Genomic DNA, 27,698 nt, shown 5'->3' with positions numbered 1-27,698 from the left:
AAGTATTGAAGCCATTTTTTTAATTGAACCTAATCAAGTCACACTAAAAGCACAAAAAAAAAAAAAAAAAGCCAACAGGTATAAAATGGCAGAGCAATACTGTGACAATTCCAGCATGTTGTATATTCTGGAGTACACACTAATAATCATCATCATAAGCAGACAGGATGAGAGCTGCATTGTTGTTCATTTGAAATCTTCATTCTTTTGCTGGTTGCTTTCGCATAGGGTCCTCATTAACAGATGCTGGTTAGCAGAACTTCAGGGTTGGACTATCTCAGCAAAAAGGTTCTTACCCATTTTCACCCCATTCATTCCACTGCCTAAACATCTCAGCTGCTGAGCTGGATGCTGGACAGAACAGAAACAGCATCTAGCATAAAGCTAGTCTGACAAGGGATTCAGGCCAGTGCCTACACTTGACATTAGCCATGTCAGAGGCCAGTTGTGGGAACCTCTGTGGTGCCTGGTGCCAAGTTTGTTAAAGTCAGCACTGCAGCTCATTAGTACCAGGTCCAAACTGCCAGTGCAGAACAAGGCACCAGCTCCAGTGGTTCACCAGCACTCCTTGTAGGCTCATGAAGTGAGATGGATTGTAATAAGCATGATACTGCTATGAAGTAAGGGCTTCTTAATGAAGCTGGCTATCTGACAGAAGGGGTAAGAGGCACCAACAGCAGTAGAGAAACCATCTTCCGTCCATGACCATAGCTTAGATTGCTACACAGGGTGGTGGGGATTCTTTGGAAGGCAGCTCTAAGGCTTCCTCATACGATGGCAGGACAGCCTGAAAAAGACCATTAGTTATGCTCTGAGGATCACACGAAGGGCATCAAGTGGATTTGATCTTGCATGTGTTTCTCTACCTAGTTCAAAGCAGGGTAAAAAAACCCCACATGGGCTTTAAGACAGAAGGGGCAGAAATGCAGAAGTGTTAGAGGTCAGCAGCACTTTATAACCACTCTGCTGCAGGGGCACACACTGCTGGCAAGACAAGGCTCATCATATTTGCCAAGTTTCAACAAGACAAATGCCCACACTTAGCATTCCACCTTCTTCCTCTTTACTTCTCCCCCATCTTTACAGTATCTCTTATTTTTGGAAGGTCTTCAGTATCTTTCCATTGTGTCAGAGTGGTGGACCCTACTATTAAAGATCATCAGTAATCTAAGGACGGACACTCAGATTCATTATCTAACGAACTACTAAGATGAAGGGCAATGCACTGAATCTCTCAGACAGTGATCCAATGAAAGGTGAAGACAAAGGACTTTAAACAAGGGTAGCACTATCAGGCAGAGCAACCAACGTTCAACTGCAATTGCAACGTTCAACACATCACTGGATCAGACAGTACAGGTGGTATATTCCAATTTTTCTGCTTTGACTGGAGCCTGAGTTTCAGGTTTCTTGCAGATACCACTGACTTTGAAAGATTTTGTACAAAAGTAAAGTTAAAGGAGTATAATTGGAAAGTGATTATTAGTACCTGTTAATGCACATTTGAAGGGTTGACCTATCTCTCAAACCACCAAAGAAGCAAAATAAGGATTATCAGGCATCTCCTCAGTCTAAACCATGCCTTTTCATGGTGTAACTCTGAAGCAGTCTTTACTCACCTTTTCAGCTGCTTGTGGGTCAACTTTCACCTCCTCTCTCTTGCTGGCTTTAACATACTTAAAGCAGCTTAGGACGCATTTGAACATATAGGCCTGAAAAGGAAAGGGGAGTCTGCTGTTGCACTGCAAGTCAACAAGAGCATTTCCACTTTTGCATCAGCTTGCTATAGTCCTACTCTCCTCTCTGGAGGCAGGAGCCTGGGACCATGTGTCCCAGGGCCTTAAATCAGCCTCTCTTGATCCTTTGCTGGAGAGGTGACAACTCCATCTGTTCAGAACAGTACACTGGTGTGGGAAATCAATAGGACTAGTAATACCATTAAATACAAAGCCCATGCTTAAGACCTCTGAGAGTGCAATGTCACCAGGTAGGAAAAGAAAGCATGTCTTTCATGTAGTTTTTCTGAGCAGGCTACATAGTTTGGATGTCTCAGAAAAGCACCTTGGGCACATCTACCTCACAGACATCCAAGGCTCCCTGGTCAACTAGAACTGACTTGAAAGGTCAGCTCATTCAACAAAATCTGATACTTGCAATAGTCACACTTTTCTGACAAGACCACCTTGCACCTCACAGACTTACAAGGTGCAATAAATAGAGCTTTTCTAAGAAAAATGGAACGATTGATGGATTGAGGCACACGAAAATAAGCAAGGCCTGTGAAACATACCGTATTAAATAAATATTTTCCCTACTCTGCACAGTGAGGCAAAGTTGTGTGCCTCTTATTTTTATTGGCGTTAGAGTCTACTTTATAAACAGTTGCATTTTCAAAGGAATGTAGGGAGTTATATGCCCCAAACAAGCTATGTGGCTTAGGATTTCCTAGAACAATGAGGACTGTTTGTCTTGACACGAAGCCAAGACAAAGAACAGGAACAAGGAATGAAGTATCTGAGTTGAAGGAATCCATCTCTCAAACACATTTCCAGAGATGAGGAAGTAAATCCAAACTTTGACCACCTTTAGGGAATACTGCAAAAACCTTCCCCCTTCCAAAAGCCTCTTCATACAGAGAGCAAACATGCAAGACACTGAAGCTGTCATATAAACTGTACAAAAAAATCCACTGATCTGCAAAAGAAGCCCCAATACACTTTTAAAAAAATCATACAACAAAAAACCCCTTTCTTTGATTTTTATTCAGGAAAAGTTTGCTGCAGAGCCAACCCAGTATCTACACCAAGTTCAAAGAAGTTGACTTCAGTTAAGACTGCTGCAAGTAATAGCAGATTCAAGCAGAATAACATTAGTACGCAGATTATATGAAGGCAGTAAGTGACTTGGGATTATCCCATTACCAGCTAACTCAAAACACTCAAGAGTCACTGAAAGATACCCTTCTCCACACAGAACTGAAGAGGGAAGACTTCTCTGGCAGCCATTGACATAATAAGGGAATGGGAAGCTGGTCCCACAGGTCATAAGTGAGCCATTTCAGACGTAATTGTGTTAAACCCTTTATTTCCCATCAGAAATATTTTATTCTCTTTGGTTTCTATGCTCTTGACTTTACGAAACCAAGGTGAGATAAAGATTACTTGTGGATACACAGATCAGCAAGTGAGACTGCCCTAATGATGCTATGAAAACATCACCCCTTCTCACCCTCTGCCCTTTGAATACTTTGCATCTCCAAGGATCTTAGATTTGACCAACTCATGATATCACATTGAGGTTCTACAAGTAAATGTACTAACAGCCACCACACTGGTAAGAGCTGTGAGGTTGCATGGAGAGACTCCTGCTTTGCAACAGGGCATGCTCCCTGCAAAGGGTAGTGATACATGAGAAAAGGAAGGAGAGGAGTACGACCATCCCTCTAGCATTGTCAGAGAAATCTACAGCTGAAAGGGTGAGTAAAGCCTTGCGGGTCTCATATGAGGTCACTGGCAGAGGTGTTAACGGGGGCAGGTGCCCCATCTCTTTTCCATCTGACAGACCACCTTTTAGCTGAATGATGCTATGGTGTGGGATGCAGATAGCTATGCGGGGACAGTAACTGCGAGTTGGCTGGCAAACAGCACTGGATACACAGAAACCACATTTTGGTGTAAGAGGAATAAAGGCTTGCAATGGGTCATTAAGCAAGTCAATTTATGCAAAAAGATCCTGGACTAGTGCAACCTATTTAGATACTACCTTGGTGTGAGGCATTCAGTGAATTGAAAATTATGCACCCTAAATTGGTCAAATGGTCTTTTTAGGTCTAAAATGTTTCATGTTGCCATGTTCCTCATCAGATCTTTATCACCTGGGAGGAACTCTGTCATGTAAATGGTTTTGCTGCACATGAAATAAGAGAGGGATTGTCACTGATTTTAAAGGAAGGAGTTCCTAATAACTTGTTTTGGGGAGTTTAGCAGGCCAAGGAGTGCTTGTGCCTGCCCATTGTTGTTTTAATTATCCTCCCCCCATCCCTCCCTCCTACAAACTCCAGTGCAAAAAGTCATTGCAAGTTAAGCAATCTTGTAGCTAACCTGTGGAAAATTCAGATCAACCCATTTGCCAGGTCAGTGAGATTTTTGCTGAAGACCCACGCTGCCAGCTGGGTTTCAGGGTTATCTCCATTCCTATTGAGCAGTTTATGCAGATATTAAAAGATAAGCTGAAGTCATGTCTGCAGTGCAATCTTATAAGACACTCCACTCCACACTGACCTGTCTGGCCACATGGGAAGAGTTAAATAAAAAATGTGTTCCTGCTAAGTGGCATTTTTCACTGTGACAGAATCTGCTCAAGTACCTGGAAAGATCTAGTTTTCTTAGCTGGTCTGAAACCCCTCAGTGGAAAACATGTTCTCTGTTCCATCGAAGCAAGAAGAATAGAAAGCATCTCACAGTGGAGTTTTCTGAGATGCAAGCAGTATTTAGCAGATCATGGGTTTTAATTAAATTTCAGGGTATCAGTGTGCATAACTCTGCTTACATCAGTGTGGACACAGTGACTTAGCCAAGTGGAAGATCTAACCTGCTGCTTAGTAATCTAATTTGGGCACACAAGTAGCAGAAGAATTTCCTATATTGGTTTTCAAACATCTTACCCTTCTAGAGACAAATGGGCAGTAATAGTTTCTGGATTTAAGAGAGATTTTGCTTTATAACTCACATCTACAGAAGCATAAAACCAGTGATATGAACATTAGATCTGCCCTGGATGCTGGGCTGAGGCACAGCTCCTGTTATGCCCAAGGAGAGACCAACAAGGCTTTCCAATCCTACACCCCAACCCAACCCCCACCCCAGGCAGATTTGAGAAAGATGTGAAACCAGTTCATCCTGTGCCCCAGGCAAGAGCTTCATTTCAGCCTCACCAGACCCCGCAGCCATTTACCTTCAGGAAGATGACAGCAATGAACACAATGGTGAAGGTGACCATCACTTTGGCGTATTCTTCTGTTGGTATCTTCTCCAGGGCTGGCAAAAAGCCCTGTGAAAAGAGGGAGAGGGTCTCAGTCATAAAACCAGGGTCACACAAGATGGTGGAGGTCTCAGCAGGTTTCTCAGCCAGCCTGTGGGAAAGGTGGGACAGGCCATCTTCCCTTCCTCATCAGAAAGAGTACAGGGATATTTTTTTCCTCCTGCTGTTTACTCTCCTTTGGCAAAGATTTTCAGAAGACTATTTAAATGAGAACTAGAAGCACGACTGTTTAATAAAGATGAAAAGTTGATGCATTTTCAGTGTGTGCAGGCAGGTTTCCATCCAAATCATTTTGCTCTGCAATTTGCATCCATAAGATTAAGGTGTACTTTTAAGAAACATGCTTAAGCAAGCTGTCAGTCAAGAACACTGTGTTGGTGAGAACATATGGAAAAATCCTTCTTTGTCATCAGTATATACTGTAGAGATCAGAGCCAGTTTGGTCTGTCTTGACAGCCACTGAAAGAAACTTCATAGGGGTTTACAGCATAAAAAATGAGCTGAGCTTGCTCATAACCTACCCCATTGTCTGAAGACTTGAGGCTGAGATAGGTGGGGACCTCCATATAGGAGCTGCAGAGGGTGAGGATACTCAGGCAAAAGTCCAGCAGCTGCAGAGCCAGAAAAGGGATCTTCGAGTGTCCCTGCTGCAAGGTGGGCAGGGAACAGGAATTTCGTTATGATTACAGGAGTGCATCACTTCCATAGATTTTTTTTCACATTTTACACAAGGCCTCTGCATTGCTCACATTGACAGCCTAAGCTATTTAATCCACTTATACTAGCCAAAATGGTGAGCAAACCATCTTGTTGGGCAGATTTATACAAGCTCCACAGAAGGGGTCTCCATCTGGAGCCATGCTTATCTGCAAGAAACCCTTCCTAGCATGGGCACACCCTGAACAACCTCCCCAAAGCCATGAGACAGGAAAAAAAAATCAACAGGAAGATTCCCAGACATGGGAAACAATGTCCTAGCTGCCACTCATTCTCCTTACACACCCTCAAGCCCCCCAGGATTGCATCCCGTCCCCAGCCAGCACAGGCACTGCCTTGCCATGAAGAACTGTGGCCCAAGATAATGATCCTTTACTCCTACATTGCACATTGGTCTCCAGCTCATAGACAACTGAGAAGATCACCCCAGAAGTGAGTTGTTACCTACCACGTGGCTAAGGGAGGACACAGAAATGGTTGCTGGGATTTGTATGTAGGAATTGAGCATCGTTAGGAGGCTGAGGAGAAAGTCCATGACTTGCAGAGCAAGGAATGGGATCAGGAGACGTTCCCTCTTCTAAGGAAGGAAAGCAATGCCAGTTATTTCTGTCCTTAATGGGAAAATGAGACCAACTAGCAATACCTGAAAGGACATATATTAAGGTACTCCAAAAGCAAATACTTTCCTGGACTTTCTGCATCTAATTTCACATGCTGTGGTGACAATTGATTCAGAAACAATGAAGGACATCAGCACTGATTTTTTTTCAACCCCCTTGGAAAGTTTCTGTGAATTTTCACTATGCAACATTAGCACTAGAGCCCATCAGATCTGTCATTCAGCTGTCCCCAAAGTTTACCACTACAGAGAAAGCTGGGCTCCCATACCAATGCACGGTCACGTCTTCCTCTGAAATGGGAAATGAATCCACAGTGTAACAGGAGAGTTACTGTTCCCTTCCAAAGTCTGACTTGCAAAACGAGAAGGAAATGAGGCAATAAACCAACATTTCCAAATCATAACACTTCCATTCCTTAACACAAAAAAGTTGTGATGGAAATGTCACCCAGATTCAGTAAATCTGGCAGTTAGCAGCCTTGCAGATAGCCTGAGACTGCGAGTGGAGATATTTATCTGCTTTTCTGATCCTACTTCAGTATTTTCAGGGAGCTCCCTCCAGTCCCCTCCTCTAACACCTCCAAACTCAGAGAGGCCTCAGCCAGCAACTAAGCATCATTAATGGAGAACGTACCTTCACCACACCGAGGAGGAGGTTGAAGCTGATGATGAACAGCATGATGATCAACAGGAAACTGGTGATGACATCAGCTAAAAGTCATAAAAGTAATCACCACATTACTAAAAGCTGGACGCTAATGTCCTAATTCAATCATACCTCTAAGGAAGAATTAAAATGTGTATAAATTAGCTGAAAGGATTGAACATGCCATGTGAGTTCCATGCAGCTTGAAGGTCTCCTTCTTTTCCTTTTTTATACTCACTTTTTCACCTGTCTTTGAAGCTCTGTTTCTTTAGCTGCCAGGCTAAGCAAGGTGTCAGCTGGGGCACACTGGAGCCAAAAGCCTTTATTGCCTGGACTGAAACGTTATATATCCTAGGCTACCACATTAAGGTAAAATGCAGGGCGGGGGGGGTGGGTGGGGTGGGTGGCGGGGGAGAAAAAAAAAGGAAAAAAAAAAGCACAAAGCGCTTTGGGTTAATGGTTAATAAACCTGAATTTAAAATTATTTTGAGACTCAAACACAGATAAAGTAACCAACAGTGAAATCTGGTGAAAGTGCTGCAAGATTCACCAGCAGACAAGAAACATGCATTTTAATGACCCACTGCTGGTGTGGATCACCGAGTGTCAGGTTTGGGTGCAGGAGGTGGTCTCCTATGTACCCACAGCTGCCCACCTAAGAGTTCCCAGGAAGGAATCTTCCCTCTTGGTATTGCAGCCTGCCCTGATGCTGAGCACCAAAGGCTTGCTTGCACTATACAGCATAAACGTCTGATCTCTGTAGCAGTCTAGACAGTGCAAAGTTCTCTGTAAAGCTAGTTTGCTTCTGTATTTTTTTTTTAAAAGGGGGGGGGTGGGGGGTGGAACGGGCAGGGATGGGCAGCTCACTCCAAAGGTGAGACAGTGCTACTTTCTTTATCTGCCTCTGCATAATGTACAGTCTGCTATGGTTCATCCTCTAACTCGCTCTCCAATTCCTTTCTTACGGCTTTACCAGAGTTTAAAAGAGCAACAGCCTGGGGTCTCCAGCTCCCAAATGCTTGAATAAAGGGTTTAATTTTATTAGAAAAGAGCCAAACTTAACTTTTCTGACTTTTTAAAAGCAACTGATCCTTTCCACGGGTACTTTTCTCAAACATCAGAAATGTTTGATTGCTGGCTTGTTTTCCCCTCTTGCCAACTGCCCGATTTATTCCATGTCTGTTAAATCTAGTGCCTAACTTTTTTTTCCCCCATTACCTCTTTTACAAAGAAACCTAGAAATTGTGCTTTAGCCTGTTGGATCCCCGATATATTCCAGCTGCTCTGAAATCCTTCACTGCTCCATGTTACCCATTTTTCCCCACAAAAATGCCCCTGCACCTCCTTCAGCTTTGAGCATTTGCCTATAGCTTTGGTAGCACATTACATTTTTAGTGGGGTGGGGGAGTATTTCAGTCCTTGGCCATACACCAAAGTGTCCTTAACTCACTTCCTAGATTTGCTGACAGTAGCATAAAATAATCTACCAGGACACTGAGGCAGAGAAACCCACCCTTTCTTTCAGGCAGATAACACCAACACTGCTATTTTCAGCAACAAAACATTTGCATTGCAGCAGTCACAGCTATGCCATAATTTGGCCAGTTACTCTGAGGGAGCAAATGCAAACACTTAGCCCAAGCCATGGGAAGAGCCAGGCTGGAAAAGGGCAGACCTACCAGCCGGTGCTGCCCACGGCATCTGGCAGGAGATGGGTGCCCATTAGATGCAGCAGCTGCAGCATATGCAAACTGCCTAGTACTGCATCCAGGCTCTGCTAAGCAATGTGGGTATGGACAAATGTCAGTTAAAGAAAGGAGTAAAGATGATACCGAGAAGCTCTGGAGCCTTTCCAGGGTTGCAGAGGACCTGCCTGATAGCTGGGCTGAGCCACATCTGGTAGCAAGCATGGTTGGCACCACCAGCAACACTGCCCACATCCTTAAGCTGCTAGCAGAGAGTGCACTTTATTTCATTCAAACGCATTGATACAAAAGATATTTTAACTTTCCCTTATGATCTTCTCAAGAATTAGCAACAAGCTCAACTCTCCTCTAGAGATGAGATTTGCTGATGGGGAACCTTTAGTGTGAGATGAAGCTCTGACCAGTACTTATTCCCTGAGCATGAGAAGCCTCTTCCTTCCTGGGGCCTCAGGGAAAAACCCTTTGAGGAGGCTGCATCCCTCAAAGAAGCAAAAATAGCTCATCTCAAGAGAGCACTACATGAGTTGCTGCACATAGAGGTGTCAGGCATTCAAGACCTAACGAAGCAATCAAACGTATCCAACAAACACTTAACCCACATCAGGAAAAAAGACTTCTGATTGCACAGAACAAGAAAATTGCTTTTACTTATAACCCGATATAAATGCCCAAAGCAGGAACTATTTACCACAAAGTAATGAGAATTGAAGCAGAACAAGAAGTCTCAGAAAACAGCAAAGAAAGAAACCCCAAATTCAGCAAACCCCAAGTGAGGGGAGGGCAATGGAGAAAGGGCTGTGCTGCAGAAGAGGCTGCTGGCAGCTTTGCGGCTTGTGAGGGTCGTGGGAAGAACCTCAGCTTCAAGGCAGAAACCCAAACCCACCTTTCAGAAGCATGAGAGCCGACACAAGGCTGTGATCTGGTGCACAAAGAACCAAAGATTAACACCAGGACAGCATAAAATCCAAACAAAAAAAGAGCTTAACAAAGGAGACAGTCTCAGCTTTTGTGAGAACAGCTATAAAAAGACATCCCACTCCCATTAAACCCCAACCTGCCTGAAGCCATTTTCCCTGGTTTTCTTCCCAGAACCAACCATCAGAAACTTGCCCCAGAGAGGGTTTATCTTTTTAGCACGGTGTTTCCTCAGATTCAAAACAGCTGTGTTTTTCTGCCTCTTTCTACGTGGTCTTATGCTCCAGCTCTCTCAGCAGGCTCACTAATTAATTGGGCAACTGGCCGTTGCTTCTGCAGGCTAATTGTCGGCAGAACCCAGCTGAATTTTGCAAGCAGAACCTAGATCAAAAAAACCCTAAACAAAATAACAAAAAACCCCCCAAAAGCCCTCAACCTTAGAGACATGAAAGGATGGGAAGAAAAGGAAAACCAAGAGAAAACAACTTTCCAAGCACTGTTTGCCTTCTATTTGTTCACAGCAAATACAGTCGCCCTTTCTGCTGACAGCAGATCTCTCTGTTCCAGGGGCAGTTTAGTATAACAGATTTTATCTCAACCATCAAAGATTTTACTTAAACAAAATTACTTCTTTCTTTGTGGAGCACATTTAGCAGATGGGCTAAAGAAGTGACCCCCTCGGTGGTAGCTGCTGGCTGTTAGCCCTGTCTGTGCAGACCCTCCATGAGATGGGAACGAGGGATTTGTTTCTATGGAGAGGCCAAATGCCTCCTGGAACACTTTTCAAGGGCTGGCAGAGCGGCAAGTTGCCTTCCAGAACCAGCGGCAGATCCTTGGGGATCCCTGGGATTTGAGGCACTTTCAGCTACAGCAGACCCTAGAAACCATATTCCTGTGGCTAACAGACTCTTTCCATGCCCAGCGTCTGTTGGCAAAAAATGTAAGATTTTAATTTTTAAGTCTCTTCAGTATTTCCCTCCATGCTTAGTTGGCCTTTGTATGTTGAATGTTTGTCTCTCTTGTACTTAAAAAAAATTTTAGGAATCTTGAACCAAGCTTGAGTACCTGGACAATCTCCAACACAGGGGCATCATTCCACTGTTTTCCTCTCTGTTCCTCCCACACGGTCATCTGGGTGCCTATCTCAGGAATAACCTGTTTTCCTCTACAGCACCTTAGAAAGTACCGGAGTATTCAGAGTGACAGGATTTGTCCCTGTAGAAGGTGCGTTGGGTCTTTGAGGGCTGTTACTGCATAACAAGAGGCAATTGTTACAATAAAGGAAATTCCAGCTAAAAGGAAGAAAAATTTACAATAGGTGATACCATCTTGAACAGGGGTGCAAAGAGGTTGTGGAATTCTAACCCGGGGGAATCTGCAAACCTCAACTCGACAAAACCCTGGGCAAACTACCCCAGCTTTGGAGTCAGCCCTGCTTCACGCAGTAGGTCGGACTGGAGACCTCCAGGGATCCACAGTACTTTTGCTCTGCTTCGATAATTACAAAATCAGGCAGGGGAAAAATGTTGCTCCTCACAAAGCCCTAGAATATCCTACCTACAGGAATATCTCCATTCTGTGGCCACCTCCACACTGGCATGGGTACTTTATTGCTGGCAGAGGGTGTGGTGAGAGCTTGCCCCCTTTTTCCAAAAGCATACAGGAATAAACAGCAGCAACAAAAAAAATAACATGCTCTTTCTTATGCTTTTTCTTACTCAAATTCTCTGGCGCTACCTGAGTGTCCCAGAGATCCCAGGGGCTTTAATGAGAAGGAATACATACATTCTGTGAAGTAAATGCCATTTTCCTTGGGGAGGTGGGGTGGCCAGAATGGGGGCATATGGCAGAGCCGCCCAGAGCAACACTAGACGTTTGCAGCGCTGTCGAGTAGTAAACCCACCCCACATCTAACAGGAAGACAGAGCATTTACTTGCCAAATGTCTTTTTTTATTATTATTATTATTATTGACCTCACATCAGGTTTTTTTTGCCCTGAATGTAGCCAGGAGGGACATTGAGTCCTAATATTTCTCATGAATGCAGAGAAACCCCGTTCTGTTTTATGGCCCAATAAACTGGCATGGGAAATACAAAGAGGGCTCATAAAGCTGTGGTTTAACAGTTGCACTCACAGATTATCAGGGATGGCAGTGTCTGATTCAATGTTGTGGTAAGCTGCAGGGCTTACCTGTGTTGTTTCTGGACAGCTGCATTCAAAGAATGGGCAAGACCAGTGGGGGAAAGAAGCCTCCCAGTCCCTTTAGCCACATTCGTTTTTCATCAGAGAAGAAGGGAATATTTTCTGCATAGGAAATGGTACATATAGGATATGGTATACGCTGTGCGCGCAGGTCTTTAGGCATAACTGAAGTATTTTTCTTGGCTGACTGGACAGAAATTGAAACAACTTTTCCAGTTGTACTTTGTCCACAGCCTCAATTTTTATAGTCATTAATGAAAAATAAAAGTGATTAACACTCAGACTGTAGACAGGCATGAATTGAAGACATCCTAAAGATTTACCTGTGGTGAGCAGTGGCATGTAATCTTTTCAAAGCAGAACACCATTCACGTTAGCAGCTTAGAACTGGTAAAGGAGGTTTTAATTGAAATGTTTGGGGGGTGGGGGTGGGGAGTTGGCTTTTTTGCTTTATTTTTCCAGCAGGAAAAGCTAGTCTGCCAAAACTCATATGCTTTCAGGAATGAAGCACTGCCAAGACAACCTTTACTAGGAAGGCTTCTCAGCTCCAGAATGAGATTTCTACTAGACTGGAAATGGGGGAGGCTGCATGGGAAGTGCACATCCAGATTTCTGCTGTATGTGAGAGATAGCATAAAGATTTGAACCTAATTCTTCCAGATTGCAACTGAGTGCCCCAAATCACCACGGAGCAAAGCCTGGCCAAAATTAATCTTGTGTTCCTCCTTAAATATTAGTTTGGTAGTAAATTTAGATCTACTGTAGATTAGCCAACATCCTGGCATTGACCCCATGAGGGGTGGGAAGATCATCTTCAAGGCTCCCAAAGACAAAGAAGAACCTGATCCCTCATTCCCATTTTAATCTAACATTTTCAGCAGGTCTTATATTAATTTTTTAGTCAATTTTCAACAAAAAACAAATTCCAGAGGAGCGCTTTCAGTTCTGTGCTGCCTGTGGCATCTTGTAAGCCAAGGTAGCAAGGAGTATCAGACTGCAAGGGACAGAGCATCCCTCTCCTAAGGGCATTGTCCCAGTCACCCTCCCTGTTACCCTGGCAATGGGAAAAACCTGTAACAAACCCAGATCTCCTTCCCCTCCCTGGCCATATCTGTGGAGGTGGAGGCCCATCCCATACCCTGTTCTTAAAGCAGTAAAACTTACTGATGTGAAATCTTGAGGGAGCTCTGATTCCTTATAAAGAACTCCTATATGTATTTTTTCCTCTTGTGTCATGTGAAAAGCATTTTCCCATAAACCTTGCTTTGTTTATATTCTTTGGCCATGACTACAGCGTTAGCATTATATATTCCAAGATTTGCTTTAATCTGGCAGGATCTACAAATAGAGCAGCAGATGCTGAGGGCATTGACAAAACATCTCTCTAAATTGTTCTCCAACTCTTCCATCTGGGTTTTGAAGTCAAATTGAACTTTCCGTACTGCTTTGCTGTGTTGCTTCCCTGCTAGTTTCTGGAAATAGAAGGGTTGCGCTATGTTTATTCCAACTATAATCAGAAAACGGTCTCTCAAGCAGAGCCCTTTGAAATGCTTAGGAAGAGAAGCCAAGTGGAAGTGCTGAGAACTTCATTATAAAATATTCCTTTTTGTGTAGGAGGCAGTGGAAGAGGGGGGAGGGGGAAGACCTGTCATTTTGATTGTGTGGGAAGTGGGGGGATGTTAAAAATGGGGGCAATTTCTCTCGGAATGGTTCTATTCTTAAAGAAAACCCTCCAGATTTGCAGAAATGCACAACTTGCTTAGAAAACATAATAGTTTTGCATGGAAATTATCTGAAGAATCTGTCTCAAAGATTTGTTTCTTTTTCTTTAAAGAATATTTTGTTTAGATACTGGAAGAAAAGTAAGTATTATTTGTCTTGGATGGTCTTTCTGCAAAAATTAACGAAAAAAAATTGTTATTTTTACCTAACTGTATCTGTGGGAAAGTATTCTGGTCTGCAAATATCAGATTCAGTTTTCAGTGGTTCAGATCACTGTATTAGTCAGAATGCAGGTGCTTATTCCGCCCTCAGGAAAAGTGTTTCCAACTACAGCCATGTTCAAGCCAGGTACATCAAAACAAAACCAGAAAAAAAACCAATAAAAAAAAACAAAGCCAAAATGGGGAGGAAGACCTTAAGGTCACACTTGCATCATGTTACTCAGTTTTCATCTGCAAAATTAAACCAGAAACTTACATTATGGAAATGGGAAACTGGATTCTCCTACTTACGTTGTGCTGCTCCCAGGCACCCGGCAAACAGCCAGGTTTTAGAGCTGGTGTATTGCATGTTGCCCTGATGGGAAAGCTCTGCAGAAAGCATTGTGCAAAGTGGTCATCATGCAAGTCTACTGGGTGTTGAGTTGAGCCACAGCTGCAGAGGGACCTCTGTGTACCACAGCTAAGCCAAGGAGCCTCCAACCCACCCAGACTGGGCTGCTGGAAACACTGGCCCATGCGGAAGATGGGAACCATGGCAGCAGACCCTCACTCAGTGTCCTCTTAGCAGGGCTCACCCAAATTTCCATTTTCCACTCACTGTTGATGCCTTTCAAAACAGCCTTGGCAGATCACAGTAGTAACTCCTAAAACCCACCTGGGCTCTTTTGAAACATGTGAACCCATCTGTTAGCAATAACTACTCCCAGACAGTGACTATGCCTGTTTTGGTGCTTTCCACTGTGTCTGACTCCTTCCCCAGGGGCAAGTGGGTTTGGGATGTGCAGGAATCTTCTGTACTTGGTTTCCTTTTCCTCCACTTGCAGGGGGCCTCTCTAAGCATGCTTGCAGCTTGGGGAAGGTCATGCTGGAGAAGCAAGGAACAGGCAAGACCTTGCTGCTGTGAGTTGTGTTTTTCTCTGTCCAGGAGCCTTCTTGGCAGGGAGAAACAATGCAGGGTGTGGGAGCCTCGTTCCGTGCACAGCAGTGAAGGGTTATCTCAGCTTGTGGGAATATACCAAAAAGTGACTAAGAAAAGGAAAAAGCACCCTGTGCTTGTTGCTTCCAAACAGCCTCATGCAGAATTAGCTTGGTTAAGAAATATTTGAGGTTGGGGGAGTTATTTTCTTTTACATGACACCCCACATGAGATAACTGCCAGGTCTCTGAAAATTAGGCTAAATCCTTCTGAGTTCAAATCACAGTAATCCAATCAACCATGTTGAATGTGATGCTCGTGACTATTTATGGGATATTGAAACAGCCTGTCTGTTTCTTCCAGACAGCCAATGTTCTGAAAAAAACACAAGGGGTTGGGAAAATCTGGGGATGGGGACCAAAGGGACAGGGGGGAAAGGGAGGTGGGCTGGTGTGACCCTCTGAAGTGCCTTCAGCTGTGAGGTAGGAGACCCCTGCATGGCATGATGGGTAATGAGAAGGCGATGACTCCATGGCACAGAGGGCAGGGTACTGGTGGCAATATCAGGTAGCCCATGTACCTGTGGGGTGTGGTGTGGGGCTGCAATTTCTCCCTGCTCTGGGACTGAGGTCACTGGCCAGACTAGGTCCACTGAGGAGCTTGTCAGACACTTCAGTGTTTTCCAGGAAAATGCCCAACTTGGGAAGGAGGTCAACAGTCTATGTAAGACTTAAATGACCTACAGTTGGGAGAAAGGGAGAGAAGGGGAAACCAGGATTGTCAGATTCATGCCAAGTGTATTACAGAGGGAGTGGGAAGGCTGCAGGATTATGAGGGTACCGGAGAGTTTGGGCTGAGGGCCTGATCCACTGTAATAAAGGCAACTTCTCTGGGCTCCACATCGGTCTCCAAAAAGCCAACACAGCCATGGCATAAACCACAATCTAAATCTTTAGAGCCTAAATGTTGTCTCTGGGTCTGAGCTTTTGATGCATTTGCTCTGAATACCTGTTTCCAATTATTTTTGATGAAAAAGAAAGAGGTACCAATGCAGGCCCTTGGGCTCACTTTCAACCCACAGACCCTTGCTGCTTTCCAGCATCCCTGTGACCTACCAATTCTGTAGTAATCCTTGTCCAGGTCTTTGCAAAAGCCTTTCCCACTCGCCACCTCCAGGGAGTACTCAATCAGCAGCAAAACGCTCATAACCTAGAAGCACAAAAGACACAATTCAGTGGGCACAGTGTTTTAAAGTGTAAAAAGAAACTAAAAAAGAATAAAGCTCTCTGTAAGTCTAGCTATAGCACTTCAATGACAGAAATATAATTTCCCTTCTTTTACTTATCTAAGAAAAATCTCCAAATGTGCTTTATTCATATTGAACCAAAATAATTTTCTCCAAGTTTCTGAACCGGACTATCAAACCCCAGACTCCAGAGCTCATTCCATTCTGACTTTAGCAAGCTGTGAGATGGAGTGAGGTCTAGAGCTGTGGTCTCAGTGCTAGCACTGAACGTCTGTATCCAAGCAGTGATGATCTGCAGTGAAAAATCAATTTCTGACCCCCAGGTTAGGGACAGCTCCTGCTACGTGTGGGGCACTGGGCAGTCAGGGGCTGCAGAAGACTTCCATAAGGCTGGAGACCTCACCATGGAGTACCTCAGACAACAAGTCTAGGGTAATTCCATGCAAGTAAAGCCAGGGAATGAGTAGCCACAATGCCAAACATCCCACCGCATCCCTCCTGGGGACAATCCCACCCTGCTGGTGTGTATGCTACCAGTAGCACTGCCAAGGGGACCAGATGCTGTGGATTCAAGAGCACGAAGTCCAGGGCCACAATGGAGCATTGGTCTCCTCTTGCTGCTGTCAGAGCAAGTAACGCCTCTTAGGGGCAAAGGGCTACTCTGCTGCCATTTATTGCTCCTTCACTACTTCACTGACAGTTTCAGCACTGTATAGCGAGATGGCACATTTCTGATGGCACCATGCACCTCATCTGGTTCATCATTTTCTTCCATGTTTCCCGATCTCTACTGTCCTGCCTCATGCTTGGTATGCCTTTCCTTTCTTCTGCATGTTTAGGCTGGAGCAAGCTGGAGCACAGCATAGCCTGCCAGCCCTATACCTACAGCTGCACTTCCCCAAACCAGCATTGTGTGTCTTGTGTTATTTTAAAATTGGCTTAACAGTGTGGATGGTGGGGGAGGAAGCCTGCTTCTACGTTCCCTGAGAGTGCAAGGAACATGGGCTTTTCACCCAGCAGATTCCACTTGCTTTCTGGACAAGATCCCTGACCCCTCTGCTGCTGTGCAAAGAGCTGCTACTTCTCTGCCTGGGCTTTACCCCTGTCCCGGAGGACCTCTTGCCACCACAACAGGGCACAACCTGAGAGCAGAGAGCAGGAGTCTGACCAGGAGAAATGCAAGGATCGTTATGACTTGTGCAGGTTTTTTTTGGAGACGTGGGAACTGTGTCTGCAAGAGAGGAAATCTTGAGGTGTGCAAAAGATGGAGAAACATGTGCGAATATGAGTCTCCATCTTCACCCCCCTGCCACTGGATCCAGCATTGGGACTACCCATTCTGCAGACTACCAGGGCAGGAGCCATCAACAAATGTACCATCAAAAAAAACCAGGCTGTCATGAAAAGAGAGTCATCTGAACCCCACACTGATGCAAGAAGCAGGTTTGTATCTGCCACCAAGATCAACAGAAGCTCGGGTACCATCAAGCTGAGAAAACATTTCTCCAATAGCTATAGAAGCCTTCCGTTTCAAAACTGCCTAAAGAAGTGATGCAGGCAAGGAGGAAGCAGAACTGTTGTGGTCTGCTCTTGTGTTTGCAAACCTGATGTGTGGGAAGCAGTATGAAACCAGCAACTGCAGGGCATGATGCCCACCTAGCTGTGGTGGGAGCAGGAGAGAGAATAGGTTTTGTCTTTTGCAGAGCAATGGCTGGATGTGCCATATGAGAGCCAGACAGAGTTCGAGCAGGAGTAATGTGTGTTCAGGTGTGCTAGGGCTGACATTGCAAGCAAAGAAGAAAGAGGCATAGAAAGAAAGGCTTTGCATTGCCCTAGAAATAGGGAAGCCAGGCTGGGAGGGATGGCCTGCAGCAGAGACAGGAGCAGAACACACTTTCCCACTGTCGATGCCTTAGCTGCATAAGACCTAGAAATTATTTTCAAAACCAGATTCACAATCTTTCTGCACCACAAGCTGCAAGTGCAGTTTCCAGAAGAGCTGTATCACATTCCCCAGAGCCTTTTGCTTCTAGAGTGAGCATCCACCACACCACACTGCTGCTGCAGTGGGGACTGGGACTCTGTATCCCACCATAAACCTTCCCTCTGAATTTAAAATACTATTTAGCATGTGAGTTGGAAGAAAGGATGTGTTGTGTTTTGTCCTGGCCTGTCTGATATCACATTGTTCAACTACAGGCAACACATTGCATTTTAGATTTTTGCTGTGCAGTAAATGAACTTTGCAATTTGTTCATGAGGCTGATAGGGAAAGGAGAAATATCTAGATCTCATTAGTGGGGACAGAAAAAAGTGAACATGAATTCAGTTTAATGTAACACCATGTAAAGTCCTATGGAAACATTGAACCTTATCAAGGATGAAATTGCATCAGTCTGAAGTTTTCTTTATACATGAAGGTCTCCCCAGGGGTGTAAAGGATCTCTTAACTAACATGGAGATCACACGCTGACTTCAAGTGCCCTAACTTGTCTAAGAGGTTTCATGTATGTGCTCCTGAAGAGATTTCACTTCCCTTATTGCTCGTGTTGGTCAATTCCTTCAAATGTCAACATGGAATAGGAAGAAATCAGTTTTTCAGGTCTCTGTTAAGTGGAGGGCTGAACAAATGGGTGATCTGAGCCCTAAATATCAGCTTCATTCCTGAACGACAAGAGTGAAAGCAGGACATCAGATCCCAAATGCCCCCATCCGTGATGGTTTTACAGCCAGAGCAGAGCCAGAGGCTAAACTTCAGCATGAAGAACTATCTCCAATGGCTATCAAAGAGGGGAACAGTAGAGTAAAAGAGGCTCTGGTTTCCTTGCAGGTTTTGAAATGAGCCACACAACCAGATCAACTGCAGTCACATAAAGTAAGTACATGTCCAATAGAAAACCTCAGTTCAACCAGAAAGACTATGGAGAAGACTTTTAAAGTGAAAATTGGTTTAATTTTCCCATTTAAAAGGGCTTTTGCATAGAAAAAATGAGCCAGTGAACTGCAACGAGATAAAACATGCAACGATCTCCAGGCCTTCCCCTTGGCTCTCCATCACAAGTGCCATGTGAGGACCAAGATACTTTCCCATCACCTGACTTGGGCTCTGACATGCTGCTTCCTGGCATGTGACAATCTTATTTATTCCTGTAGAGAATATACATACAAGGTGATGAAACCTCTACAGTGGGTGTCTCGCCCCAACTTGAGAAGGTAGACGAAGACTGATGTGGCGCCTGCCCAGCACCCCTTGCTCTGCAAGGCTGTACGTATTTTCACTCGAGATTCACCCTTCAGCTCCAGAAGAAACTGAAAGGCTCCCATTTCAGACAGACAGGACTGCTCAGAGAAGCATTCAGTTCCCTTTCTTATTGCTATGTCATGACAGGAGAGAGACAGGCTTAAAATAGGAAATGTCACCTCCTGGCCCACAACTTGCTTGGTGTTCTGCAGGCTCCCAGCCCCTCCAGCAGCCAGCCCTTCTTATTCTACCTCCTATAGCTGCAACTTTTGGAGGACAATGCTCATCTTGTTTCTGTCTCCATTTCAAAGGAGTGCTTCAGATTTCTCAGAAAAAGATCTGTAACACCAGGAAATGAAGTTACTTAGCCAAATAATGTAGGATTGAGGTAAAGCCAGTTGTTAAATCAAGGCAGTTAAACTCGGGGTGTCTTGCAAGACAGAATCTTAACAGCATGACACCAGCAGCCCCCATTCCCTGGTGAGTAATTTTCCTGCAGCTGCAGTGGGGTTAAACTGCTGATAGATGTTGGGTCATGTACCGTTTTGTCTGTGCAGCTTGACTGATCTCCAAATAATTTATCTTTATGCACGTGGCCTCGGGGTGATGGTTGCTCCTTTTTTTGTTTCACACCAAGTGTTTCTGGAAGAAGAGCTTGAAGCCGTCACAAACAAGGGTTACTGGGGTCAGTGACATGCTGCTCTGACAATGCCCTGGGGTGCTGTGAAGGGTCCTGACAGTGGTGCACATGAGCCAGGTGACACCCAGCACTTTGAAGGCGAATAGCTCCACATTAAATGCTATACTTTCAGAGCTTTGCCTTTTCTTACTTTAATTTAAAAGCAGTCATTGTGGCAACATAGGATGAAGTGAGGAGTGGTTTTAGCTCCCATTTGGTTTCCTTTCAAAACATTTTATCTTGCCATTCCTGCTGTCTCATTCTCCTCACTTGTTTGTGCAGCAGAGGTGCTCCAGGAGGACAAGGGAGCAGCACAGGGTCTGCTGAACATCTTGGATCAGCCACAGCCTGGTGAAAGCGCAATGAATCGCACTCTGTTATCAACATGAGTCATGTCCACAGGTGAGGATCAGACCTGGGGAAGGTCCCAGAGGTGAGACTCTGCTCCTTGAGTTAAAGAGCTGCCAGAGAGAAGAGCTTGTCTGTGACTGAGGCCAGGCCAAGGTACAGATGTGCTGCTTTCTAAGGCCTCCTTTGGCTCTATTCAGGGATCAGCAGCAAATGAGTTGCAGGTTCTGTGCTGTATGCACAGAAGTAACTGTCCAGCCTTGTTCTTGAAGCTAATGTCAAATAACTTGAGGTCTGCTGATGCCTAGGAGGGAGAAGCTGATGAGCAGAAGGATAAATTCCTCCATGCTTTCTTCAGAAGTCACCCGCAAGTCACCTCACAACACCCAGTGAAGCTTTGCTAATGACACAACTCTAATTCCCCTCCTCATTCCCCTCCTTCTTCCCCATTTGTTTGAGAGTGCCCATGATTTATTTCAACTGTCTATGGAGAGATCCGCAGTGAGACAGATCTAATTTATAGAGGACAAGACATCGCCACAAAGCCTGAGAGCTTGTGTTTGATGGCATTACTATCAGCCAGCATCACTATGATTCATCACTAGGACCCACAGCAATAACATATACTGATATAAGCCAACAGTATTGATGTAGCAAATCATCTAAGTCACTGCTAAGTTATAAATCCCCTTTTCCTTTTCCTTCCCTCTGCCCAGCTGCAGTTACATGATCAAAAAGGTGGAGAAGAGGTAGAGGAAAAAATGGTTGCTATTCTGTGTTATCTCTTAAAGAAGTAAGACAAGACAACCTTCTCTGAAAATTAAACTGTTTTCCAAGGGGTTCTGTGAAAAAGAAACCCACTGAGATGATATAGTAGGTACAGACACAGTGGGACCCACAGGGACTTGGGGAGTTATAGGTTCTGGTATTGCAGTGATGGTTCCTCTGGCAGGAGCCAGCAGCAGCAGGGTTGAACAGCTGAGGGCTCAGGCTGCCCCTGCCCATTTCCTATATCCTTTACTGGATCAGCCCTGGTCTTCAAGAGTATCTCTGGCTCCTTAGCCTAAACCCAAGTCATGTTGTTTGCTAATGCTCCCTGGCATCACATGCCCTGTGTTGATCTTGCACATCGTGGTGTAGAGGAATTTTTAAAGGATCAAGGATATATGTTACCATTGTCCGGGTTGGACAACCCAGGCCTGTTAGTTGAAACTGCAGAGCAACTTTAAATTGTCCTTGGAACAAGCAGTGTGAGAAGGAAAACAAGCTATGCACAAACAAGAAGCCAGGTGCAGAGCAAGTCCTGGGAACCGTGAAATCAACACACTCTCATCGGCACACTCTGATCAGGTGCCTGCAGCATGCTCACCGATCAGCGACATGGACACCCACATGACCAGAAACTTTTATCCAATCACCTGTGTGTAAAGTCGTGTGAGCGGTTGGTTTAAGTTATAAATATGACCTGTTTGTTTAATAAAGTGAGCATGGCATGTAGCCATATTGGTGTGATTGTCGTGACTTGGCCAACTCTCCATGGGGGACCCTCTTTATCATGGCTGTGCGTATCTTATGGTAATTACCATTCTGTTTTTGCAGTGATGCGCCACAAAGTTTCACAGAGTGACCCCAAACCCTCCTGCCCACCAGCCACATCCACCTGGTCACTGCAATGGTGGGTGAATTGCACAGGAGTTCTCATTTAGAGACATGGGGCTGTTTCCCACCCAGGTAGCCCTGGCACTGGGGAAACCAGCATGCACAGAGGAAGAGCAGAGCAAGAACCCAGCTGTGCTTCTGTGGCATCTGCTCCAAAAGCATGGGCAGATTCCATGGTCTCATGCTGAGTTTATGTTGCTTGTGATCTGTTGGGTGCCGGGTGAAGCCAAGCCAAATCGTGCCCTGGCAGAGCAGAAAGGGGACACATGTCAGTGGCTTTGACTGCAATGTGAGAGTTTGATCTTCATTAAAACATCAGGTGGAGTTATTACTGCTAAGTCTTTTCCTGTGAACATGCTTAAGACACGCTGTGGGCAATGGGCAAGTCTGTTTTAAAGATGGTCTCAGAGTCACATTCATACTCAGCACAGACTTTTCCCACATATAACAGGGTCAGCAGGCAGCTCCTGCACTAGACCCCCAGTTGCCCACACTGCCACGCTGAGCTTGCTGCCTGGCTTTGGGTGAACCACTTTTCTTCAAGACCAGTCTGCTCTAGAAGGGACTGACACCACACCCGGCAGCATCCCTTGGCTTCAGGGCCCAGCATCCCTCCTTTACCCTCTCTCAGTTAGCAGTGCAGAGAATTTAAGTGTTTTGTCACAAATACCTATCCTTTTATTTATATAGAATAAGGTATAAAACACAATTACGTACACCACACAGAATTAGTGATTTGAACCATGTCACCGCTGCTGACAGTCAGGAGAGGGATAACATTCACAGGGATAAAAAAGACAGTGTATGAACCAGCCTCTGCTCACGGAGAGTCCTGTTACACTAGAACTTGTCAAACATGGAAAAGAAAAGGCTGGAAAGAAAATGTGAGCAGAATACAGCTGGAGATTATTGAATACAACAGCTAGTACACATGATAGTTTTCATGTAACCTCAAACTCAAGAAATCTCTGACATACTGACTGCAGAAGATGCGCAGGGCAGGGACCACTTGGTACCTGTCCTGCTTCCAGTACTTTCTGCTCTAAGCAGCTGCTGCTGGCTGCTGTTGGAGACAGGCTGCTGGACTTCGGGGCTGACTCAGGACATCTGTCTCATGACTTTTGCTGTTGCTGTTTTGCAAAGAAAAGCGGCTTCCCTTGCTCACCCACAGTGGACCTTTGAACGTCTTCCACAAACACTTTCCCATGAGCACTGTGAAGGCTCACTCCAAGGCTCTCTGCCTTTTGCTGTTCAAAACTCACCAGATATCTTCAAAAGACCCACAAAACTCTTTTGAAATAACACATCCTTCATATGATGTCACTGGTAATTGAGTTTTCCCTGTTAGCCACTAGCACTGAAAAGTGGTGTCTCGTTCTCCTCCATCACACACTGGTGCAAATCAGGAATCTCTGTTGTTAGTGGCATCGTGGTGAAACACTAACAAGAAAAATGTGCCTTGGTTCAAAGCCTTTGTTGGCTTCTGAGAAAGACAAAGCAGCCTTTTTTCCTCCCAGCTAGAAAAAAATAATTCATTTTCTGTTACCTCTGTTTCACCAGTGATAACAGATAGCTCATGTCGCATGGCACGCTCGTAGCTTTCTGGAGTAAATGTGTTGTAGTTCCCTGTCCTGTGTTTTCCATCTTTGCCCAGACCTTTAATTTTGCCAGCTCCATGCCAGAGCTCAGCTATACTTCCTAGCAGGGTCCCATTTCTAAACAATTCCTGACCATCCCTCTGTGACAGCTATATGTTTAATTGGTTGTCAGAAATGACTTGTGCTCTGCTGCAGACTCTCAGCTTTGATAGTTTCAATTTTTGTGTCTTGGGGTAATGAGAATGCACAAGAAATGCAGCCACTTCTTTTTCTTTAAAGCAGTGAGATTATAAACATTGGGCTGGTGGCAAAAGAGGAGTAGCCTGCCCAGGGTGTAATCTACATATGCAAAAAGCAGAAGGCAAAAAAGGTTAGAAAATTGCATGATTCTTTTAACTAATCTCTTAATATTTTTGAGGTGCCCAAATGATTAAAATATGGCATGGAAATGCCACTACAGTGCCTGGCTTTCAAGTAAAGCCAGGGGAAAGATGCTGGCAGTTCCACTGCATGCAGATGTGATGTAGACCCAAGTTTCTCTGCTCTCTTGCTCTGGGCTGTCACGGGACTACCTCCTGCCCCAAAACAGGGGGGTGCAGAGATGCTGCGCTGCAGCTGCCACCACCAGCCCATAGTGCTACCAACTCCTGGTGTGTTTATGAAATCCTGCCATTCATGAGATGCTTTCCCTTTATCTTACTATCCAAAAAAGCAAAGAAGCTGATCTCCAGCTTTCTTTGCCTTTCATTTAATGAATTGAATCCTCCACCAATGTATGCTGGCATGGCATCGTGGAAATCAAAACCATTAAACAGCACGTTAGGCTGCCAACTTGGCTTTGTGAGCATGGGGACGCCACTTTGGTGCCATGAAGATTTGCTCAGACAGCATGGGTTGCTCCTGCTGCCCCAGGTAAGCAGAGTGGTGCTGCAGGGGGGGCAAGGCATATCCTTCCTGCCACAGCTGCCATGTCCAGCACAGGTTTGCAGGCTGCAGGTCCCCTCACTCTGCCTTTCCTGTGCAAGGAGTGGGTTAAGAGCCACCGTTAACTGTTATCACACTGCAGGCTTCCCACCTGTGACTTTGCACACCGAGTGCAACAGATGGGATTATTTTAGGTGCCTTTGCTGTGTGAGAAACCACATCCTCAGTATGACTTAAAGCCACTTGAAAGCATCTCTGTGCAACCAGGTGGCATGGAAGAAATGGCCCTCCAGGCTCTGCTGCCTCTGTTTGCTGTCATCTGTGCCCACCTCCAAGCAGTTACGCCAGCTGCCAGGCAGCTGAACGCAGCCATAGATGCAAATGGAACCCAAAATGGTGCATATAGCACCCAACTGGCCATAGAGAGAGAAATAAGGCAGCTTTGCTCACTTGCCTTTTGCTTGCCTGGGGCCCAAATCCCTCCTCCCTCCAGTGACCCATAATTTCAGTTTCCAATGCCAATGTGCTGCCCTGTTTCTAACCAACAGGTCCAGGTAGCCACATTGGGCCAAGCTACACCCCTTGCCCAGGTAAGAGCTCCTGAATTAAACTGCAAGGGCAAAACAGAATGCAAAGTGAGTTTCCATGAGCTGCAATTGGTAGAGCCAGGGGAAAATAGTTGAAAAACCCTCCCAGTACAATAAATTTCTTCCTGCTCTCCTGCCTCCCCCTTCTTCTCTTTTGTCCACCCCTCTTAAATCACTGTTTGGTTTTGTTTGTTTTTTTTTTCTTTTGGGAACATGGAAAAGTCAAGCCAGGAAACCTTGTGATCTGGATGATTACACCTTATGCAAAGCTACACTTCTGCTCCTTTCCGTGTCTCCCTCTCCCTGTCCCCACTCTCAGCCCTGCAGCTTACCATGTGGAAGATCCCTAGAGCGATGGTTGCTGTCTTGGTATTGAAGAAGCAACATTTGGGGGGCTCAGTCATTGTCTGGGCAGTCATTTTCTGATTCCCCTGCACCGCTGTGAGCTGATGAGGCTGAATTTGCAGCAGCCACCCCACTGCAAAGCAGAGCAAGCAGCACAGCTCAACTTCCTTCCTGGTCTATAAATGTATTAAGTCATCTACGAAGTCACATGAGTTGTTTGATTTCTCAGTAATAAAGAAAGCAAAATTTTGTTGCTTTTCTAACAGATTTTTAACTGCTTACACAACCCAGATGGCAAATATAAGCACAAATACAGCTTCAGGCAGGAGATGGCCAGCAATGAGATATACGGGGAGAGGAGGGATCTGAAGCAGAGTGCAGCTTTGTCCTACAAAATCATCACAAAATAAAAGCAGAGGGGCAAGAATTTCACCTTAAACTTGACCTGCTGTTTTTGTGGTGAAGTATCCAAGTTGCTCAGTTTGAAGCGGCTTCTTCCTCGCCAGCAAAGTCACTGTTCCTTGGAACTGCTCCTGGGAGCCAATGCTTTAGCAGCCTTGGACTCTGGGACCAGAGAGATGGTGAAAGGTTGTTGGCTGAGAGATCTGCAGATTTGCTCCTGGTTCCTGGGACAGCTGATGCAATTTATGTTATGCTTTACATTTATGCTTATGTCAGCTCCTGGAAAAGAAAAGCAACAGAGATATCTGAGCCTGGTGACAGCCGCTGTGGAGGACATCAGACTGTCCGCCCCTGCTTGAACTTAGTAAAATGTGCTCTTTAATTACCATTCTCATAAAACCTTTATTTTTCCTTTTCTTTTCATCTTTCCCCACACTACGGGACAGAAAAGTCATGCTTGAGACTTTCTGTGGAGCAGATTGACCTGAGTTTCCGGCTTCCTGGGAAAGGCCACTGCAGGGTGACGGCTCTCCAGCCAGTAAATGCAAGTAAATGTAAGGAAGAAGTTGGGCATCCTTGGACGAGCTCTCAGGGGACCTGTATGCCAGCATGCCCGGTTTCTGCATCCCAAATGTTCTCACTGAGTTTCTTGTTTCATGCTTCCAGGAGCGTTCCCAAGCAGCATAGCATCAGGGCCCTGCAGTGCTGAGGTTTTCTGTATTGTTCTCATGAAACTAAATGCACAAATTCCACCTTGGTGCCAGGAAGTAGCTGTTCCATAGCCCTCCAAATCTGTTTCAAGTACTACACATCCAGCCGTGTTAAGGGAGGTGTGCTGGAAAACTTCAGTGTGGCTGAATGGATGTTCCCAAATGCCACTGAAGTTCCACAGTGATGTTTTTTAAAGTCAGGAGTTTTAGGCAGTGATGGTATGAAGTGTAAGTAGCTGAATGCCCCTGGAGACACTGCATCTGAGACAGGGTCAACTTATAACCTAAATCAGATTGTCCATAAAAGATTGGCCATGCTTTTATGTCCAGGGTCCCCCTCCAAAGCCAAGGATCTCTGCAGTGTAGATATTTCAGTGCAGGGCAGGGTCAGTGCAGTTGGGTCCTGTTGTGCATTCCCATGGTTTTCTTTGGAATCTCATCAGATCTAGCAGTTTATTACTTAAGCCCCAGGTTTTGAAGTCACATGCTTCTCTCTTTCTTTTCTTTATTTTTTTTTTCCTCTTTAAGGATGCCTCTGTGTTTTTCAGACTTGCATTTGTGGGAAACTGTTTCCAGTAAGAGCTAAATGCATCTGAACAGAAGAAGAAAAAGGAAAGGGTTCTCTTTTTTTTTGCATTGTTTGGTGATCACACTGCATTTTAGCCAATCTCATAACAAGCTGAGGAAGAAGATGGACTCATATTCTTCAAAAACCTGATGACAGCACTGCAACTCCTGCCCTGTGGTTGGCAGGAGACTGAAAGCAGCTTTGGTTTGGAGTATGCCTACAGACCAGCTCTGAATCAGAGCTCACACTGCTGTGGATAACCTGTGCTCTCCACCATCCACCAGTTTGAGAGAAATGCTCAAATGAAAAGAAAAGAAAAAAAAAAAAAGACACTAGAAGGTTGCACATGCTGGGAGAGAATAGAAGTTAAGTTGGTTTTAAGCTCTAGGTTATTCCAGTCCAGGGCTGTATGGTCGGTTTGGTGTGTTTTGTTGTTGAAAATGTCCTTGTAAACCTATCTGAGTCCACACTTCTGAACCTGTAGTAATTAATGCTCACCAAGACTAGAGAGAGATGGTTTCCTGCTGCACAGCTCTTCACTCAGGGGCCTCAGTGGGCTCGCAGAGGTAGGCAGGCATCATTATCCCTTTTTTACAGATGGGAAACAGAAATGAATGCAGAAATGCCCTGGTTCATGACAACACTGCTGGCCAGAAACAGAGCTGGGAAGGTAGCTAGTGCCTGT

General features: G+C 45.0%; 1 protein-coding gene across 2 annotated transcripts; it reads right to left on the bottom strand.

Annotated features, from left to right (window-relative positions):
* On the bottom strand, positions 1–25,928 carry LAPTM5 (lysosomal protein transmembrane 5). 2 transcript variants are annotated; one of them, XM_037379024.1, is made up of 8 exons: positions 25,767–25,928; positions 15,822–15,915; positions 7,011–7,087; positions 6,206–6,334; positions 5,562–5,687; positions 4,954–5,049; positions 1,620–1,712; positions 1–787 (listed from the first exon to the last, which is right to left on the bottom strand). In XM_037379024.1, exons 2-8 carry the CDS (start codon positions 15,910–15,912, stop codon positions 713–715), a joined length of 687 nt encoding a protein of 228 aa, XP_037234921.1. In that variant the 5' UTR covers positions 15,913–15,915; positions 25,767–25,928; the 3' UTR covers positions 1–712. The 2 variants fall into 2 exon arrangements, with proteins under 2 accessions (XP_037234921.1, XP_037234920.1); XM_037379023.1 differs by lacking the exon at positions 25,767–25,928 and adding an exon at positions 25,321–25,496.
* Between the last annotated feature and the right edge of the window lie 1,770 nt (positions 25,929–27,698).

This window comes from Falco rusticolus, chromosome 3 (assembly GCF_015220075.1).
Source record: "Falco rusticolus isolate bFalRus1 chromosome 3, bFalRus1.pri, whole genome shotgun sequence".
NCBI lineage: Eukaryota > Metazoa > Chordata > Aves > Falconiformes > Falconidae > Falco > Falco rusticolus.
Note: the sequence above shows the minus strand (reverse complement) of the source record. Positions and strands in the feature narration are given on the sequence as shown.